Raw genomic sequence first — 22,016 nt, forward strand, 5'->3', positions numbered from 1 at the left:
CTCTCCGGGTTTGACCCGGAGACTCCGGGTTTTGGGCACTTACCTCCGGGCTACGGGTTGCCGTTGTCAATCTCCGGGTGACGGTGTGGTGTGGTGGAGGCAACTCCGGCATTCTCCGTTATTCTTCTGCAATTCCCCCTCCAATTGCAGTGAACATGACTGCGCAGCGTCAAATGACACTGTGTTGCCATGGCAACCGGATGCTATGTGACATCATGACGCTAATTTTTGGTTTTAGAATGGGCAAATGCACTATTATCCATATCTCGATAATAGTAATTGTGCCCATTACTGTGCGGTATGTGTTGGGGGGGGGGGGGTGAGTTGTTGGAGGTAGAGGAGTGGGTAGTAGGGTTGTTGTGTGTTTTTGTTTATTGTGGGTATAGGGATTGGATGAAGGGGGTAGTTGCCCCAAGGATGGATGTTTAGGCCTACCGCTAGCACTGGTTAACCCCTTCATTACCATAGCGGTTCCGCAGGTTAACTCCTCCCGCAACCTTCCAGGCAAGCCTAATTACCGTCCCTGGGGCTACTAACCCCTTCATCCACCCCCTCTGCCCCCAATAAACAGGCTATTGAGGTTGAATCCCTTCCTTTCTTAGCGGCTACCCACTAAGGAAATGAAGCTGTTTTAATAAAAAATGTAATACTAGTGCGTGTGAGCAGGAGATCTCCGGAGCAGAACCACGTTGACTTGAGGTCCGGGAACCCATGCTTCCTGAGATACAGGCCCTGTTATGCCGTGCCGGTATCTCCTATGCATTTAAATCCCACGGTCATGTGACACAAGACATTTAAATGCATAGGAGATACATGCACCCCATAACGGGGCCAGTATCTCAGGAAGCAGTGGGTCCCGGACCTCAAATGAACACGGTTCTGCTCCGGCGTAATAGAACCTTTATGAAGGCTACTAGCATAGGCCCCTATATGTGACTGCAAGGGAGAGTCAAATGGACCATTCAGGTTCCTTAGATAGGATTAATTAAAGGAAGTACCACAATCCATTAGTGTGATGTGTAAATGGGCCTTGAAGGGGTCTATTACTCCGAATAGTTGCAAACATTGCAAAGCAACGTTGCGTTGCGAAGATTGTTACTGTTTGAGTGCTGTGGACAATTGGTTTAACCATCAAACCTCCCATACAGCACCAGGACATGCTTATGAGTGAGGAATACATGTGCTCACATTACTATCCTCTGTATCACAGGCATGGGCGGAGAATACCCCTCAACAGGATGTTGAAAGTAGCACTTTACAGGTAAATGGGAATCACTGAGCTGTGAATCAGCCGCACATATAGTACTTTTAGCTGTTGTACAGGACACTATTTATAGAATAGTACGTTACGGTATAACTGGGTACTTGGCCTGGCGAGGGAGTATAATGGGGTACTGGGCCTGGGGAGGGGGGTATAACGGGGTACTGGGTTTGTTGAGGGGGTTTAAAGGGGTACTGGGCCTGGGGTGGTGGATATAACGGGGTACTGGGCCTGGGTAAGGGGGGGTATAATGGGGTACTGGGCCTCATTTATAACGGGGCACTGGACCTGGGGAGGGTGGTAGCATTGGGTACTGTGCCTGGGGAGGGGGGATAACAGGCTACTGGGTCTGGGGAGGTGGGTATAATGGGGAACTTGGCCTTGGGGTTTAATGGGGTATTGGTCCAGGGCTTGGGGGTATAACAGGGTACTGGGCCTGGGGATGGGTGTATAAAGGGGTACTGGGCCGGGGAGGTGGGTATAATGTGGTACTGGGCCTGGGGAAGGGGGGGTATAATGGTTTACTGGGCCTCATTTATAATGGGGTACTGGGCCTGGGGAGGGTGGTAGCATGGGGTACTGGCCTGGGGAAGGGGGATAACTGGGGTCTGGAGAGGTGGGTATAATGGGGAACTTGGCCTGGGGGTATAAAGGGGTATTGGTCCAGAGCTTGGGGGTATACCAGCATACTGGGCCTGGGTATGGGGGTATAAAGGGGTACTTGGCTTGGGAGGAGGGTATAACGGGGTACTGGGCCCGAGGAGTGGGGTATAAGTGTCACAGGAGCTCTTGCGATACAGCATATCACTGTCCTGGTTACACAGACTTTATGTCTCCTGCAGGTCGTGGAGCATACGGAGGTGGAGCTGTTCAGCCTGTCAGTGTGGTACCCTGTGAGCTCCAGTTCCAGCTCTTCAGGGCACTATATGCCATCAATAGTGTGGGAGGATAAAGACGATGAGGAGTGTGAGGAGGAGGCCGACGAAGAGGAGGTATAACGGGGTACTGGGACTGGGTATAACGGGGTACTGAACCAGGAAAGGGGTGTATCATGGGGTACTGGGCCAGTGTATGGGGTATAACAGGTACTGGGTCTGGGGAGGTGGGTATAACTGGGTACTGGACCTGGGGTAGAAGCAGAAATTTACCAGGCGCTCCCACAGGTGTCTTGGCTGAATGAATAAACAGCAATAAACTACAATAATGAAAACAAAGAGATAATACAGACGGTAACACGATGCAGCTCAACCTTCACTGGATCTTCCTAGTTGATCCTTGGAGTGTACTTGTGGAGCGGAGTCAGGGAGCGCAGTTCACCGATATGGAATATGCAAAACAGAAAACACACACATAGTGCAACCCTGTCTGAATATACTAAAATGGTCCTAAAATAAAGGTACTCTCGTGTAGATAAAACAGACAACTAAAATAATAATAGAACCCAGTCACCTGGTGGGATTAAAACTAATAGAACATATAAATCAACCTAGAGGAAAGAGAGGAGGAGGGAGGCAAAAGGCTAAAGAAGATAAACCATTAAGTAGCATTTTTAACCTAAGTTCTGTCATTTTAACTCCGCACAAAATTCTTTTTTAAGTAAAGGTCTCAACTTTGCTCCCACAATAGGACCTAGCAATTTTGAGCTTTTTATTGATGCGAATAAATATTTGAGAAAATTAGCAATTAAAAGATTATTTTTATTGAAAGGGAATATCGATCAGTCCTTGACGGGTACCATTGTTTTACAGAGTACTGTTTCCTCCGCAATATAACAAATATACGCCCTTTCCTCTGTTGCTCGACTGCTAAAACTCGGACTCAGGCCCTCATTCTCTCCCGTCTTGATTACTGTAACCTCCTGCTGTCCGGCCTTCCTGCCTCTCACATGTCTCCCCTACAATCTATCCTAAACGCTGCTGCCAGAATTACTCTACTCTTTCCTAGATCTGTCTCAGCATCTCCCCTCATGAAATCCCACTCCTGTCTTCCGATCAAATCCCGCATCTCACACTTCATTCTTCTCCTCACTTTTAAAGCTTTACACTCTACTGCCCCTCCTTACATCTCAGCCCTAATTTCTCGTTATGCACCATCCAGACTCTTGCATTCTTCTCAAGGATGTCTTCTTTCTACCTCCTTTGTATCTAAACCCTCTCCCGTCTTAAACCTTTTTCACTGACTACCCCACACCTCTGGAATGGCCTTCCCCTCAGTACCCGACTAGCACCCTCTCTATCTACCTTTAACACCCACCTTAAGACACACTTGCTTAAAGAAGCATATGAATAGCACTGTGGATATTCTGAACATATGATACATAAAGTTTGGCCCCCTGCAGATGCACTTACCAGAACTCCCTCCTACTGTCTCTGTACGTTCTCCCTACCTACCAATTAGACTGTAAGCTCCTCGGGGCAGGGACTCCTCTTCCTTAGGAACTAAACAAAAAACAAAAGAACAAGGCGCACAACGCACATAGTGTATTAAAGTATAAAATGTGACTTTATGGTTAAAAGTAAATAGTTCTGCGTACATCAAGTGAGAATAAACAAGCAGTTGGTATATAGGTTTACCACACCAGGAGATGACACTGTGCGACACCCTCGGATGGATCTCAGCATGCAATGGGTCTGGAGTCGTCTCATCTGTCCCTTACAGCGTCCTCCATTTAGGGATGGTAGGTGGATGAGTCCCTTGTGTGGAAAGCCCCACAGCACACAGCTCACAGGGTGGTAAAGAAGCCACAGGAATCAGCGTTCGTGGATCACTGCACCGTTTGCCGCCACTCCTCGTTCTGCGCTCGGCGATGACGTCACGAGTCGCTCCTCCACTTCCACAATGCCTCTCGTGGACGAGAGGCATTGCGGAAGTGGAGGAGCGACTCGTGACGTCATCGCCGAGCGCAGAACGAGGAGTGGCGGCAAACGGTGCAGTGATCCACGAACGCTGATTCCTGTGGCTTCTTTACCACCCTGTGAGCTGTGTGCTGTGGGGCTTTCCACACAAGGGACTCATCCACCTACCATCCCTAAATGGAGGACGCTGTAAGGGACAGATGAGACGACTCCAGACCCATTGCATGCTGAGATCCATCCGAGGGTGTCGCACAGTGTCATCTCCTGCTGTGGTAAACCTATATACCAACTGCTTGTTTATTCTCACTTGATGTACGCAGAACTATTTACTTTTAACCATAAAGTCACATTTTATACTTTAATACACTATGTGCGTTGTGCGCCTTGTTCTTTTGTTTTTTGTTTTGTTCCTGGGGTGTCGAGCCACCTCCAAGAAAGGCTGCAGACCCACGATTAGTGCCAGATCCACATTTAGGGTCCACAACATTGTTTGTTTAATCACAGTGCACAGTTCACTTGATATTTGTTGTCACTAGTTATTAGCTGCGCACTATCACTCTTTTCTATTGTTATCACTCCTCTTCCTTAATGTTATTTTTTTTTTTTTTTCAACTTGGAATTTTTTTTTTATTAGTAAGTCACATGTTCTACAGACATTTCAAACATTTCCATATAAAGCCAACATTTTGTAGTGTCCATTGTTCATGTGTCCAAACTTTCAACCGACTGAAAGGACAGACTGGGGGGGACAGACCGACATATAACCTAGACAAACCTGAGGGATAGAGGGGGGGAGGGTAGGAGGGGGAGGGGGGGAAACCTTCCGCTGTGGTTCCGCTGGGAGTTCCGTGTCTTCCGGCTCATTGCTTCTTGGGGGGTCGGATGTATCCCTGGCCGCTCCAACTACCCGCGCCACGGGGCCCCATCTGATACTATCCCCTCACTTCGAACTTGTGCTATGTGTATGGTGCTGTGCCTAGGCACCAAGGGAGAACGCATTTCATCCTATCATTGCCAAATCGTGGACCCATCTATCCCTGGTATGTCTGTCTGGGCCAGCCAAGGTAACCAGACTTTTAGGTAATTTTCACCGGTATCATTGACCAGGCTCGTCAGTTTCTCCATCTGACATACTGTCCAAATTCTGTTCCGAATGGAAGCAATCTGTGGAATCTCATTTTGTTTCCATCTTGCTGCGATCTCTCCACGCACCGCCGTCGCGAAGTGCGTTATCAATTTATTTGTTGCTTTGGAGAAGCCCTGCAACGTTCTATTTAGTAGGAAAACCCACGGGTCCCACGGGATTTGTATGCCTATAATTCTTGTTAGCCAATCTTTGATTAAGTCCCATGTCCCGGTCAGTTTGGGGCAAGACCACAGCATATGCAACAGGTCTGCTTGTTGTCCACATTGTCTAGGACACAATGGGGAGTAACTGGGCAGAAATTTAGCCAATTTTGAGGGAGTATGGTACCATCTCATCATAACTTTATATGCGTCTCCCTTAGGGTCGTGCACATGGAGCTCTTGGACACTGCTTGCACAATTTTTGTCCACTCTTCCGGGTCGAGTGTCTCCCCTAGGTCCGCCTCCCATTTGGTCATGTAGCTAAGTTTCTCTGTCACAGTCGAGCCAGAATCCGTTGTCTTTGTATAACTGCGATGTGAGTCCCTTAGTGGTCGTTCCTGAGCAACAGACCTTTTCGAAATTCGATAGTTGATTTATAGGTTGCTTGGCTTGATAGAATGCCCTGACCTGGAGATATCTAAAGAATTCGGCATTTGGGATATTGTTGCTACTTTTTAGGATTTCGAAAGTTTGTATGCCTTTTCTGCCCTCCAGGTCTACCAATCTGTAAATGTGATTCGTTTTCCAGATTGTGAAATCCATACTGGTCAGCCCTGGAGCAAATAATGGATTCCCCCAGAGTGGGGTCATTCCCGATGATTTATGGGTCAGGTTGCATTTGAGCCTGGTGTTGTCCCACCCCGTGAGTGAGTTGGTCATTGAGGAAAGCGGCTGTTTGGTGCTTAATTGCATCTTTTTGGGGAGCCAAATTAAGTGTTCCAGCTAAACTGGGGAACAGAGTTCTTTATCTAGAGCCACCCATCTTTTTGAGTCCGGGTTGGTGTGCCATTGCACAATTTGGCATAATTGTGCCGCCTTGTAATAGGATAACAAGCAAGGTACCGCTAGCCCTCCCGCCCCTGTTTGTTTGCGCATTATTTGCTTACTCACTCGCGCTCTTTTCCCTCCCCAGATAAATTTATCTATCTCGGATTGAAGCGAGACGATATCCCTCAATCCTAGCGGCACTGGGAGGGTCTGGAAAAGGTATAGTAGGCGAGGCAGCAGGTTAATTTTAATGCAGTGAATCTTCCCTATCCATGAGATTGTATATTTGGCCCAGCGCCTAACATCCTCTCTCAAGGTTTGTATAAGCTTTGGGTAATTTGCCTGGTACAACTGTTTAGTAGTCTTGGTGACATTGACTCCCAGGTATTTAATTTGTTTCTGTTGCCAATTGAAGTTAAAATTGAGGGTGGTCAGTTTCTCCATGTGTTTTGGTAAATTTATATTCATGGCTTCAGATTTAGCCTGGTTTATTTTGAAACCGGAGATCCTGTTAAACCTCCCCTAGAGGTCAAACAAGTTTGGCAGAGAGGTGAGGGGCCTCGATATTGTCAGGAATACATCATCCGCATATAGTGCCACCTTATGCGTCTGGTTTCCAATGCCAATACCCGAGATAGCGTTACTATCTCTAATCTGAGCGGCCAAGGGCTCCATGCATAATGCAAAGAGTAGGGGCGATGGGTCAGCCCTGCCGCGTTCCGCTTTTAATCATGAAGGGGTCGGAAGCGAATCCCTGGTGGGTCACCCTGGCTGACGGTGCAGAGTATAATGAGAGGATGGCTTTTGTCAATTTCGTGCCCATCCCAAATGCTCCAAGCGTGGCCTCTAAGTATGGCCAGTCTATCCTGTCGAACGCTTTTTCAGCATCCAGACTAAGCGCCATAACCGGTATTGATCGTGTATTGGCTATTTCTAACAGATCAATAATTAGTCGGGTATTATCTGCCACTTGTCGACCCGCGATAAACCCAACTTGATATGGATGCACTAGTCTGGGCGGATGAGACTAAAACGGTTGGCCATCAGTTTAGCGTAAATTTTAATGTCCGAATTTATCAGGGATATTGGCCTGTAGCTTCTACAGTCCAGCGGGTCCTTACCCTGTTTGTGAATCACTGAGATTGACGCTTGGAGCATGTGCTGGGGGAAGGGGGTGCCCTCTAGTACTTGATTGTACATTCGGAGAAGATAAGGGGTCAATTGTTTCATGAATTTTTTGTAGTATAAGTTTGAGAATCCGTCAGGGCCTGGGGCTTTAGAGGGTTTCAAGTTTGTGATAAACTCGGAGACCTCCTCTGCTGTAAAGTCTCTGCCCATCACCTCTCTATCATCCTCGCTCATACTAGGTAGGTTCGAGCCCCCTAGGAAGTCCCTCAGGGCTTTCTCTGTACCTGTGGAGCGGGTCACCTTTCCACCATCATATAGATCTTCATAATATAGATCTTCATAGAAGTGCTTAAATTCTCCTACTATGTGTTTAGGATTGGCGGTGGTTATGCCGGATTTGGTTCGTATGGCCTGGCTATGATTGGACTTGTCTTTGGGATTAAGCATCTTGGCCAATAAGGTATCTGGCTTGTTTGCCTTTTCAAAAAATTTCCTCTTTGACCAAGTCAGCGACCTCTCGGCTTGGGTTGTCAGCAACAGATTCAGCTTTGTCTAAGTGTCTCTAATCTTTTGGAGGATAACTGGGTCTGGAGACCTCTTATGTTGATCCCATAAATTTTTCAATTCCTCCTGAACTGTCTTAATTTTTGCGTTTCTCTCTCTCTTTCTCTTGGCCACTAGACTAATGAGAGCCCCTCTTGGTGTTGCTTTATACGCCTCCTAGAGGGTGATATGAGAGCGGACACTACCTTCATTTTCTCTGAACAATGGACAAATTGACTACCAGCAGTTAACCACCACACTGCTAGATTAAAGGCACATTACTTGAACAGGGATTACTCCCCTGTTACATACCTCCCCTGTTTGTGGGAAGCTCGGGCTTGCCACGGCCAAAGCCAATCCTTCCACTCTCATTCTAGATATCTCTGTGACTTGAATGAGAGTGGATGGAGGAAGAGAACCCTCAGTCCTGCTGGGATTGGAGCCCTTTCTCCAGTTTATTAGTGTCTCCTCCTGAAGGTGCTTGAGATCAGCACCCCTCAGTCGCTCGAGGAGGACTTTTTCCAAGTATAGTCTTTTTTCTATGTGCGCGGTCATGAGATTTCCCTCGCGTCGGGTGCTCGTCTTATTGTAGGCATACTGTATGGCAACAGTTGCAGAGCGTTTAAAAACAGCCCTTTGAGTTTTCCGCTCTTGAAGCTATCTCTCTGCCCTTTTCCCACTCAATGGGGTTGCTAGTTCAGCCTCTTTGAGATTAAGTTGCAATTCCACACCCACTTCCAGAGAATGTCCCATCTTTTCAGCTTCATCAGCTAAGGATTCTTCTGGTTTTAATTCAGCACGTGTACCTTCTTTTGTTGCCTTCTGAGTGGCTGAAGGTTTTGCTAGTGCTTGTTTAGGTGGTTCAAATTTTGCAACCCTGTCTTTCAGATGAGCGGTATTCCCAGCTCTCACTGTACCCTTGCCTTCATGGGTTTTTGAGGCTGTGGGATACTGACGCTTAGTCAGGGTCAATACTTGTCCTTGTAGGACTGTAATCTCATCCGCGAGAGATCCCTGTTTTTTGAGTGCGTCTTTCAAGTCTCTTCTCAGGGAATTTATCTGCATGCTTTGCTTTTTTTGAGCTTGCTTCCACATTTTTATTGCATTTTGAAGCACTATGAACTTCTTTGCTTGGGCCACAGTTACTTGTTTCAGTTTCTGGACCTTCTTGTGCTCCCTTTTGTGCCGCGTCACCTGAGTTCTAAGCTTGGCTTTTAGCGTTGCTTTGGTGATGCTCAGGGTAGCCTTCAGTTTCTCATGCTGCTTTGCGGGGACATACTGGGTCATCAGACGTTCCTGCAGCACTTGAATTTCTTTAACAGCCTGCAGATTGTCATCCTGCATAGTTCGCTGCTTCTCCTCTGCCTTCTTGAGGTGCGTACGCAGACCTTGCAGTTGGTTCTGCAGTCGGTGCTCTGCTTCAAACTTCTCACCTTCCAAAAGTCTATTTATTTCTTTAAGCTCGTGCAGCTTTTCATTTTTTTCCTTGACGTCGTTTGTCAAATTAAAATGTTCTTCTTTGAGTTTTACGTTTTTTCTTTGTAATCTTAAATGGTCTTCTTTTTCAGTCTCTGTATTATTCAGGGCCTCTTTGCAGTCCTCCTTCCATTTACGCACATCTGCTTTGAGACTGACAGTCTCCTGGCGTGAGACATTCTTCTCTAGATTGAGGGTCTGAAGCTCCTTCTGGGAGACTTGGAGATTTGTATTAAGATTGGCAATAGTTTCTTTAGCAATGTCCAGCTCCTCAGTGAAACTGTGTAGTTCCTTTCTGGAAAGTTCCAGGTCTGTGCGGCAGCTGTTGGTCTCATGATGTGAGGCATCCAGTGCTCTGCATAGTGTCTGAACCTCTTTCTGAGATACGTCCCCCTCTATCCGGACACTGTTGACCTCCTGTCGTGAGGCATTCAGCTCTATGCGAAGAGTGTGAACCTCTTGCTGGAAGATTGTCATCTGCTTCAGTGCCTCCTCATACTTCCGCTTTAGCGTAGCCACCATTTTATCAGATTGGCTCTGCTTTTCATTCATGGCGGAAATAGTAGCATTTGCAGTATCTAGCTCAGTCTTGAGATCATCCAATTCTGTCCTGGCTAAAGAGTACATTGCAAGCACATATTCCTGTAGCTTCACGTTATTTTTCTGTAGCTCTGTGTAACCATCTTCCTTTTGTTTCAATTGTTCACGGAGCATATCACAGTCATGCCTGGCATTTTTCAGGGCATCTTCAGGGCTGGTCAAGGGATCGTCACTCACTAGTTCCGGCTCCACTTCCCTGGGATGGTTGGTTGAGGGTTCCTCACTGTTGGCACCGGACAGACACTTCTTTGGGGTACACGATTTCTGCCTTGGGCCCTCTGGATATTCGGTTAACCGCGGGACGAATTCTCCATTTTCTCTAGGCTGCAGGGCAACTCGGTCCCCCTTTTCCTCCACACGATCTGCGGACATGTCTGTTCCTTCCACAGTAAGTGAAGAACCGCTTTTCTTTTTCTGCTTTTTTGTTTTGGATGACTCCGTCCCATCAGGAATACTGGGGTCTCCTTTATTTATAATTTTAGCAGCGTCACTGGATCCACCCGGCTTTTCTTGCAACTGTAATAGCTGACGGAAATATTCGGTGATCCACTGCTCCCGCTCTTTCTCCTGCTGATCATATTCATCATCATAAGGAGCGGTCTTTTCTGTTCGTGCCGAGTTCAGGCACCCCCACCATTCTTGGGGTGTTTTGTGGGTGTGACTCGGTTCGGGTTCCCCGTAAGAGATGTCTTCCTCTTTATTGGACTGGAAGGGCCACTCTTCCGTGGGGTAGGGTTCATTACAGGAACGCTGCATCTTGTCCTCCATTTTTAGGCTATCAGGTGTAATTTTCTTCCTGACCTCAGGAGGCGCTATTGCAGCTGTTGCCACTGTATTTGCTAGAACCCCCAATTGTGATAGTCCTACAGGTGGGCATATTTTGCTTGTAGCGGTCGTAGCTCTCACAGGCATCTCTGTAGACTTTTCTTTCTTGGGTAAAAATTTTTTTTTTCAATATCAGCAGTACTGTGCATGCATTTTCTCTTATCAGGTATACAAGATGTGCAGTTGCTAGGTAAAAACGTCTACAGGCATACCCCGCTTTAAGTACACTCACTTTAAGTACACTCGCGAGTAAGTACATATCGCCCAATAGGCAAACGGCAGCTCACGCATGCACATGTCATCACGTCCTGAACAGCAATACCGGATCCCTACCTGTACCGAAGCTGTGCGCAAGCAGGGAGACTATAGAGCCTGTTACAAATGCGTTATTTACATCAGTTATGCACGTATATAACGATTGCAGTACAGTACATGCATCGATAAGTGGGAAAAGGTAGTGCTTCACTTTAAGTACATTTTCGCTTTACATACATGCTCCGGTCCCATTGCGTACGTTAATGCGGGGTATGCCTGTATTTGCTTTACACCATTTACTTGCTAGGTGTAATCTCTCATTAGGTATGCTGAATGTGTGGTTGCTAGGTAAAAACTTCTGTTTGCTTTTCACCATTTACTTGCTAGGTGCAATCCCTCCGCTTCAGCAACAGAATTTGGTTTTCTGCCTGAGTTCAGTAATTTTCAGTCTCATCTTTGGGTATTATGGCATTCACACTTCACACTTTGGGTGTCTGTTTTTCTCCCAAGATATATATAGGCAGACTTTTTTACTTGCAGAAAAAAAAACATTCTTTGCAGTGGACTATTTCTTTCATTCCCGGCAGGGTGACTCAACACTCAGCAATTGGCTTTGAAATACCTTTTACACAGTTCAGCAATCCCTTTTTCCCCTATAGGGCAATTTTACGGTCAGCATTTGTTTGCTAAAAATTCCCCTGCTTCAGCACAGTCTTGTATCAATTTTCACACTTTTCTGCATATACTCCATTCACAGCTGGTAGCCCTATGCGGTGTGGCAACCTTTATTTGCAAAATCAGTACCACTCGTGGGTCACCATCTGTATTCACTGCTTCAGCGAAACTTTTGAAAACAACAAACACCTATCCCTTTTTAAGGGCTGACTCACTTCTTGAACCCTGACTATGGCTGGAAGGCAAAACCCCTATTTCAATGACCATATTACACTTTGTGATAGGCAAATAAGGTTTAGCTGCTTCAGCAGTCTCTCTCCTCTTGAGATTGGGGAAAAGAGTCCATCTGTGGTTTTGTAAGTTTCAGTGGTGTGTATCCCTTTAACTCTAGTCTCTGCTGCATGAGAGGTTTTTTTTTTTTTTTTTTTTAAGTTGTTCAGACTGTTTGTAGGCAAAAAGCATAAAAAAATTCACAAAAAAATCTCCGGTCCTTTCTAACTTCAAAGACGACCTCTCGTCGCACTTCGGACACCATATGTAGACGGACGCTCACAGAGGTACACAATTGTAGACTTTTGTAAGGTGAAATTATAACAAGGCTTTATTGTGCCTTTTCCTTAATATCAGGAAATCATCCAAACACAGGGGGGGAGGGGGAACAAAGCTTCTATTCACTTGGGAGTATTTCTAGTGAATACTATGCAATTAATTCACAACTCCCTTAGATAAGCATGTCTCCCAGCCCCAAACACATAGCATGAAATGAACAGATATAAAAAGTCTTGTTAATAAAAGTCTTATCTGTTAGCTGCTGTAGAGTAAGCTTCTCTGCTCTCCTGGAACCGCACCCGTGTGTGCACAGAAAATGTCAGCATCCAGGTTTAGAAGTCTTATTTGTGAGCTCCAGAGATCTGTGTTCTCTTGGTCCGTCTCTCCTGGGAGACTCAAGAACCTCTGCTCTGTCTCCAAAGTTCAGCTCACGTGAGCTAAGGAGTCACTTCCTGTCTCAACAGACAGGCTTTTGTAAGCAATCTAAATCAGGCAGGTGGTGTTTATTAATTGACTACCAGCAGTTAACCACCACACTGCTAGATTAAAGGCACGTTACTTGAACAGGGATTACTCCCGTTACAGACTCGTTTAATTTTCAATTTGCTCCCGGCCTGTCCAGCCCTATTTATGCGCACCTAAGCTCTATTGGTGCATGATCAGACCACGAAATATCGTGGATCCCAGTATGGGAGATCTGTGGGACCAGTCTACTAGTGACAAAGAAATAATCGATTCTGCTGAAGGAGTTATGGGGGTGTGAGTAAAAAGTGTAATTTCTGTCTAAGGGGTGACATTTCCTCAAGATATCCACCAGCCCCAAGTCCCTCAGCCCCTGTTCTAGGGCCTTGGACCTTGTGGCGTGCCCAATCTGGGTGGGCATGATCTTTCGAGGACCGGATTTAGTACAGTGTTGAAGTCGCCTCCCATTATCAAGGCACCTTTTGTATGTTTTTGGATAGAGGAGAATGTAGCGGTATAAAAAGCGGAGTCGTGTCCGTTCGGGGCATAGATTGTCGCTATCGTAATAGGTTGCTGGTTTATAGTCCCTACCAGTAAAAGGAACCTTCATTCCTTATCTTTTCTTACTGTATCCACCACCAGCCCCACCTTGTTATGTTTTAATATTGCAACTCCACGTTTCTTCTCCTTTGCAGAGGATAGAAACACCTGTCTGAAGTGCTTGTCCAAATATTTCGGGAAGCTGGAGGTGCTGAAATGTGTCTCCTGGATTAGGACTATGTCTGCCCTTTTTCTTTTATAATCAATGAGGGCCACCTTCCTTTTACGGGGGCAGTTTAACCCTTTGGCGTTATGGGATATAACTGTCAGTGTCATGGTTTGGTTCTGTTCTCACCTATCCTTCGATGAGTACCCAATGCACGTGCTGGGGAGCCACCAGGGGGCTTCCTCCCCCTGCGACATCCCGCAGCTCAGCAGACTACAGCGTTGCACCACCTAAGTAGAAAGTAGGGTGGGGGGAGGGGGACACAGAAGGTACATAAGATACATAAGGGAAAAAACATGTAGTTGGCAGGGACTCAATGATCCAGGACCATTGCCCCTCCCATGCCTTTGATCCTTGTGGGGCTCTCGCGAGATCTGACCCAACCTCATCTGACGTCACCCGGCTCCACCCCGCTGTCAGTGAGGGTTGAGAGTCGATCCAAGATGGCCGCCATTCACGGAGGATCGCTGCAGGAGCTGGGGAGCGGTGAGTTCACTGACCTTAGCGGGTCTCAACCTGGGCTCAGGACGGAAGGGCTTCAACTGGGGGAACTACAACTGGAACATGTAGGTGGAGGTTGTCCGTTCGACAGCTTACTTTGGGCTGCGGGGCTGCTTCTTTTTGTCGCCCTTCCTGGCTTCCTTCCATTAGGGATCCGGTGCTGCTTCGCCTGCCCTCGCTTCTTCAGGGATCTTGTCCTGGAGCCCCAGCCTGGTTAGGAAGTTTCCGCCATCTTCCAGGCCCTGCAGCGTGTTGGCTGCTCCATTTTGAATAACCAGCAGGCCAAAGGGGTATAACCAGCAGTACCGGGTCCCTGCTTCTCTTAGGACTTTGGTGATCGGAGCAAGTTGTTTCCTTTTGAGCAGGGTAGTAGGAGAAATATCTTGGTAAACTTGTATTTTATATCCCTCAAAGTCCCCTTGGCTCCTTGTGATTTGACAGAATGTCTCTTTTACTTTGAAGAAGTGGAATCTTGCTATGATGTCTCTGTGGGAGTCTCCTTGTTGCGGCTTTGACCTCAGGGCTCTGTGGCAGCGGTCTAGGTGAAGGTCCTGCTCCGAGCGGTCTGGCATTAGGTTTTGGAGCCATCGGCCCATGAACTCCTCTGGGTCTGTCTCAGTCTCTGGGACCCCCCGGACCCTCACGTTGTTCCTGCTGTCCCTGTTATCCACGTCCTCCTGCCTGTCCAGCAGATCACGAACCATGTCCCTCACCTGTGCCACCTGTTTATCAGTCTTGTGGAGGGCTTTGATGGTGGAGTCCATTTTTTTTTCCAGGGAGTCAGTGCGATCCCCTATCCAGCGGATGTCTGCCCTTAAGGCTGCCACTTCAGACTGGAAGTATTTCTTAATGTCTGAGCAGAACTCCCGCATGTCCCTTCTTCGCATGATCTGGTTGTCCCTGCTTGTGTCCTCTCTGTCGGCTTCTTCCTCCGATTCAGAGTCGCTTCGCACCATTTCTTCCTGGCTTTTGTTCCTGGCTGAAACTCCTTTGGCAAAATAGTCCGTCAGAACCGTGGAGGTTCGCTTTGATCGGGTCGATCGGGACATCCTGGGTAGTTGGGGCAGATCTAGGGGAGGTTTTGGATGTTTTTTTTTTCACTTTAGGGTTATTTTTATTAAGTATGCCGCAGGCTGTGAGCGGAGCTAACGGCTCAAACTTCCATGCAGCTCGGCTTCGCGCATGCGCCTCCCTTAATGTTACTTTTATGTCTAAAGCACTTATTCCCATGATCTGTTATTTATATTATCTGTTATTTATTTGATAACCACATGTATTACTACTGTGAAGCGCTATGTACATTAATGGCGCTATATAAATAAAACATACAATACAATACTAACACTACAGTAGATATTAATGAAGGCCCACATTAAATCCATACAAAACTTAAGAACAGATCAACCTTTTACCCTAGCTTTAATAAGGGTACCTATCTAGATACTTTTTATAATCTAGTAGTGAAAGGCTTTGAAAAATTACAAAGTGATAAGAAAGCTTTTTATAATAATCTAGGTCCCGCTGAAAGGACGGCTCTCAAACAACTGATGGACGATGATAGTATTGTTATTAAACAAGTGGATAAAGGAGGGGGAGTGGTTATCATGAACAAGAGCTATTATGATAAAGAAGCAGCTAGAATTTTAAATGATATGGTGACCCCTACCTGCTCCTCACTAACAGCAACCAAGCTACCTACCTGCTCCTCACTAACAGCGCCACCATCTGCACAACTAGTTGAAGCAAGGGCCTGCTCAGTGAGCTCTAAACTCCTTTCAAGATTGCCAATGTCCCTAAATATTGCAAGTTGCCTCTTCAGATCAGCAATCTCTGACTCTAAAGAGACCACACGCTCACACCTCTCACAGCGGTATGCTCCTTGGAACAGCTGCTCCAAGTGCACATACATGTGGCAAGATGTGCATTGAGTGGCATTTTCAATTCTGCTCATTCTAGCAACTATGAAGTTTAAAAGTATTAACAGTAAACTGTACTTCAATAAACTATACCTTGTTTAACCGCTTCCTTGTTAAAACTGCTTCTGGTTCTAACTGCACACTCTTTCAAGAAACAGCACTTACTGCTTCTGATTCTAACTGCACACACTTTCAACAACCAGCACTTACTGCTTCTGGGCCTGGGGAGGGGGGTATAACAGGGTACTGGGCCTGGGGAGGGGGGTATAACAGGGTACTGGGCCTGGGGAGGGGGGTATAAAGGGGTACTCGACCTTGGGAGTGGGGTACAAAAAGAAGAATCGGGAGCGTCAATACCTGGAACAAAATAAATAAAACTACCATAGTGCATAACGTATTAAATAAACACATAAAATGGCAGAGCTCCTAAAGGAACATATATGCTAGATGATGAAAAAATGCCCATCCATAGATAGCAATCAGGATCAAAAGTAGGAGGTTTAGTAGACCCAGAAGAGAGACACAGAGCCAAAAAATAAAAAATGCCAAAACATTTATCCGACAATGATAAAATCGGAGGCTTACTAGATACCAGATGGTTTACAGCATTGGTGTAGGGTAACGATGTTAAACCGAGTCGCGTTCTCGGGAACTCTGCACACCGCCGCTTCCTCCACCGGTCTCCGTCCTGTACTGCTGTTTGGAGCCGATACGCCACTTCTGGTTTTTCACACGTGTAGCAGACGCCACCGGAACTCCAGCCGCAGACTCTCTCCCTCTGGATCTCACACTGAGGGTTACGCTCTACGCGTATCGCCGTGCGGGATGACGGCTTCGTCAGGAGTAAAGTTAACCCATAAAAGGATACCTTATATACCTTCTATACTTACAATGACCTTTCCTCCTATAGGTCAATGTACAATTGGATCTAATTAATTGGGTGATTGGCTCTATTAGCCCTCTCCCACATAAAAATATCACAACAATGTTATACAATTTATATTAAAACACAGCCTTTATACTTTAATGTAGCTTTTATACATAGTTTTCAATTATGGTATTAAAATACCTACTCGGTATTAAATTAACACATACAATACGTATTATAATATTTAACACATATCACTAATAAAATATCCCCATTATCTCTCAAATAAAGAAAAAACGACGATCGATGAATCTCAAAAACAAGAGAAAAAGACAGTCAGTACAAAATATAACAATAATACACATTAGCACGACCCTATCTCATACATATTATTTATTGCATACACATCCATAGAAGAAGTATACAGATAAAAAATGCCTTAAATCTAAAGGAAAGCGCTTAACTCAAAATCCACATTTAAACCTAATGGTACAAGGGATTTCAGAGTGAAAATCCAGAAACTTTCTCTCTTTTTCAGAGCAGTAATTCTGTCTCCACCTCTCCAGTGTGGTAACACTTGTTCCAATACTGTGAATTTTAGACCTGATGTATCTCCATTATGTTTTTGAATAAAATTGTTTGACAAATAATGTGTGGTAACACCTCGTCTCACATTACCAATGTGTTCGAGTATGCGGGTTTTAACTGTTCTTGAAGTTTGATCTACATACTGTTAGATACAAAACTGAATTTGTCATCAGACCTATGTTTATGACAAATTCAGTTTTGTATCTAACATAACAGGACAACGGTTTCATATTAAACAACTTTTAACATGCAAATCACAGTATGTCATATACCTTGTTTACTGCCCATGTGGGCTACAGTATGTAGGTCAAACTTCAAGAACAGTTAAAACCTGCATACTCGAACACATTGGTAATGTGAGACGAGGTGTTACCACACATTATTTGTCAAACCATTTTATTCAAAAGCATAATGGAGATACATCAGGTCTCAAATTCACAGTATTGGAACAAGTGTTACCACACTGGAGAGGTGGAGACAGAATTACTGCTCTGAGAAAGAGAGAAAGTTTCTGGAGTTTCACTCTGAAATCACTTGTACCATTAGGTTTAAATGTGGATTTTGAGTTAAGCGCTTTCCTTTAGATTTAAGGCATTTTTTATCTGTATACTTCTTGTATGGATGTGTATGCAATAAATAATATGTATGAGATAGGGTCGTGCTAATGTGTTTTATTGTTATATTTTGTACTGACTTTGTTTTTTTCTCTTGTTTTTGAGATTCATCGATCGTCGTTTTTACTTTATTTGAGAGATAATGGGGATATTTTATTAGTGATATGTGTTAAATTTTATAATACGTATTGTATGTGTTAATTTAATACCGAGTAGGTATTTTAATACCATAATTGAAAACTATGTATAAAAGCTACATTAAAGTATAAAGGCTGTATTTTAATATAAATTGTATAACATTGTTGTGATATTTTTATGTGGGAGAGGGCTAATAGAGCCAATCACCCAATTAATTAGATCCAATTGTACATTGACCTATAGGAGGAAAGGTCATTGTAAGTAAAGAAGGTATATAAGGTATCCTTTTATGGGTTAACGTTACTCCTGACGAAGCCGTCATCCCGCACGGCGAAACGCGTAGAGCGTAACCCTCAGTGTGAGATCCAGAGGGAGAGAGTCTGCGGCTGGAGTTCCGGTGGCGTCTGCTACACGTGTGAAAAACTGGAAGTGACGTATCGGCTCCAAACAGCAGTACAGGACGGAGACCGGTGGAGGAAGCGTCGGTGTGCAGAGTTCCCGAGAACGCGACTCGGTTTAACAACGTTACACTACACCAATGCTGTAAACCATCTGGTATCTTGTAAGCTTCCAATTTTATCATTGTCGGATAAATGTTTTGGCATTTGTAATTTTTTGGCTCTGTGTCTCTCTTCTGGGTCTACTAAACCTCCTACTTTTGATCCTGATTGCTATCTATGGATGGACATTTTTTCATCATCTAGCATATATGTTCCTTTAGGAGCTCTGCCATTTTATGTGTTTATTTAATACGTTATGCACTATGGTAGTTTTATTTATTTTCTTCCAGGTATTGACGCTCCCCTGATTCTTATTTTTGTGCTGTGATTGTGGACCTTGAAACAGTCCTCTAAGGGTTTGAATGTTTATATTTTTTATTTTTTACTGTTTAATATAATTTTTGTTTTTTTATCACTGTTTCACTTCATGGGTAAATTTACTGCACGGTTTAATTTAGATATAGTGTTTGAGCGCCATCTAGTGTCTTTTAGATATAGTCTTGGGAGTGGGGTATTAGTCGCACAGGAGTTCTTGTGATACAAAATATTTCTGTCCTGGTTACACACACGTTATGTCTCCTGCAGGTCGGGGAGCACACGGTGGTAGAGACATTCAGCCTATCAACGTGGGACTGCGGCAGCTCCGGCTCCAGCTCCATAGTGCACGATATACCATCTGTGGATTATGGGGATGAAGAGGAATGTGAGTACAACGAAGCTGCAGGAGTGGAAGAAGCGGAGGAAGAGGAGCAAGAAGCTGTGGAGGAGGATGAGGAAGAGGAGGAGGAAACTGAAGAGGAAGCCGAGGAGGAAGAATCAGAGGAAGAAGCGGTGGAAGAGGAGCAAGAAGCGGAGGAGGAGGGAGCCAAGGAAGAGGAAGAAGCCGAGGAAGAGGAAGAGCCTGTGAGATTTGGACTCAAGTGCTGCTTCCCTTTCCCCAGGCTGGGGAGAAGAGCCCATGTGAATGCATCTGAGGGGCCAAGGCAGAGAGGGGGGAACGTTCTTGGAGCCCTGTGGCGATGGATAGGGTGCAGGAGAGGCCGATAGGAGAGGCCCCCACCAAGAATTCCTGATAAACCGTTGTTTTCAGATTGTCCTGGCTTATAATCAGGCACCTCTCAGCGGTGACGGTCCGCTTGTGCCTTTTGTCTGTGAATCGCCTCTGCCAGTGCTTTTTGGCTCTTCCTCCAAGATTCCGGTAGGATTTTAATACGGTCGTCTGCTGCCGGGATCCCGGATGGGATTGAAGACATCGGAAGTCATACTGGATGGAAGCCGTAATTTACAAAAAACGGAGATTCCTGTGTGGAACTGTTCTTTAAAGAGTTGTGGGCAAACTCTGCCCAAGGGAGGAGGTCCACTCAATTATCCTGACTATTGGAGACAAAGCAGCGCAGGTTTTGCTCCAGTGTTTGGTTTGTTCTCTTGGTCTGCCCGTTTGTTTGAGGGTGGTACCCTGAAGAAAAGTGAAGGGTGATGTCCATCCTTTGGGCGAAGGCTCGCCAGAACTTAGAGATAAACTGTGAGCCGCGGTCGGAAACAATGTTCAGTGGGACCCCGTGGAGGCGGAAAATCTCTTTGATGAAGACGTCTGCCAAGGTGGCAGAATTGGGTAACCCTTTGAGGGGAATAAAATGGGCCTGCTTGGAAAACCTATCCAGGCCCACCAGGATAGTGTTCATCACTCTAGAAGTGGGAAGTTCTCCAATAAAATCCTTTGACAGATAGCTCCATGGGCGTTCCGGAATGGGTAATGGCTGTAAAAGACCTGGCGGTTTGCTGCGGTCTTTTGTGCTGGGCACAAGTTGGGAAGAATTTGACAAACTCTTCCGTATCTCTCAGCATGCTGGGCCATCAAAAGGTTCGATTGATGAGGTCGGAAGTCTTCTTGGTACCAGGATGACCAGCAGACTTGGATGAGTCACCCCACTCTAGTATCTTCCTTTGGAAGCGTGGAGCAGCGTACAAACAACCCTCCGGCACCTTGAGATCTCTGGGAAGATTAGCCTGTGCTGCCAGAACCTTATCCAAGACATTGAAAGAGTTGGCCGAAATGACGTATTTGGAGGGTAGAATCGTCTCAGGAACCTCCTTGGATTTGTCTTCGACCATGAATTGCCATGAGAGCGCATCCGCTTTTTGATTCTTCGACCCGGGGATGAAAGAGATCAAATAATTGAACCTAGAAAAGAAAAGAGACCACCGGGCCTGACGGGCTCCTAGACGGTGTGCGTTCTCTATATACAACAGGTTTTTATGGTTGGTAAGGATTGAAATGGGGTTTTCAGTACCTTCCAAGAGATGTCTCCATTCATGTAGGGTGAGTTTGATGGCAGGAGTTCTCTATTGCCGACATCATAATTTTGTTCTGCTGGAGAATTTTTTTTTTGAGAAAAACCCACAGGGATGGAGCTTATCCTGTGGGGATTGCCTTTGAGAAAGGATGACGCCAGCACCGATATCTGAAGCGTCAACCTCTAGGGTAAAGGGAAGTCTGAGATCTGGGTGGCGTAGGGTGTGGGCGGAGGAGAATGTCCTTTTATGGGTCTCAAAGGCTAGAAGTGCTTTAGGTGGCCAGACTGCCGTGTTCACTCCTTTCTTTGTCAGAAGTGTGATGGGAGCCACAGTAGAAAAGAAGTTCTTGATGAATTTCCGATAATAGTTTGCGAATCCCAGGAATCGCTGGATGGCTTTCAAGGATGTGGGTTGTGGCCATTCTAATACGGCCTTGAGTTTGGCCGGGTCCATGGAGAATCCTTTATCCGATATGATATAGCCTAGGAAGGCAACAGAGGATTGGTGGAATAAGTATTTCTCCAACTTGGCATACAGGAAATTTTCTCAAAGACGTGTCAAAACCAGCTTGGTGTGTTGGATATGATCTGCAAGAGATTTGGAAAAAATAAGAATATCATCAAGATCAATAATGACAAAGGTGTTGAGGAGGTCCCGAATGATCTCATTAACGAATTCCTGGAAGACAGCGGGGCATTACAGAGACCGAAAGGCATAACAAGATATTCGTAATGCCCATCCCGGGTGTTAAAAGCAGTCTTCCATTCATCGCCTTGGCGAATACGAATAAGGTTATACAATAGGCTCCACTGAGATCGAGTTTAGAAAAAATGGTAGCCCCTTGTAATCGGTCAAAGAGTTCAGAAATAAGTGGCAGGGGGTATCGGTTCTTTACTGTGATCTTATTAAGACCCCGATAGTCTATACAGGGGCGAAGGGTGCCGCCTTTCTTTTTTACAAAGAAAAATTCCTGCGCCGGCTAGAGAAGAGGAATTCCTGATAAACCCTTTTTTTCAGATTCTCCTGAATATACTCAGACATGGCTTTGGTCTCGGGAATGGAAAGGGGGTATGATCAGCCCTTGGT

The 22,016-nt window shown here is 45.6% G+C and overlaps 1 protein-coding gene across 1 annotated transcript in view; it reads left to right on the plus strand.

The window, feature by feature from the left end:
* LOC142483871 (uncharacterized) overlaps positions 1-20,180 on the plus strand; it is a 33,561-nt gene extending 13,381 nt beyond the window's left edge. The window contains exons 2-3 of the mRNA XM_075583799.1: positions 2,104-2,253; positions 19,221-20,180. Coding sequence (XP_075439914.1) covers positions 2,104-2,253; positions 19,221-19,682 — 612 coding nt within the window. The 3' untranslated portion in view covers positions 19,683-20,180. The remainder of the gene's footprint in view (positions 1-2,103; positions 2,254-19,220) is intronic.
* The last annotated feature ends 1,836 nt before the right edge of the window (positions 20,181-22,016 follow it).

Source organism: Ascaphus truei, unplaced genomic scaffold (assembly GCF_040206685.1).
Source record: "Ascaphus truei isolate aAscTru1 unplaced genomic scaffold, aAscTru1.hap1 HAP1_SCAFFOLD_378, whole genome shotgun sequence".
Classification (NCBI taxonomy): domain Eukaryota; kingdom Metazoa; phylum Chordata; class Amphibia; order Anura; family Ascaphidae; genus Ascaphus; species Ascaphus truei.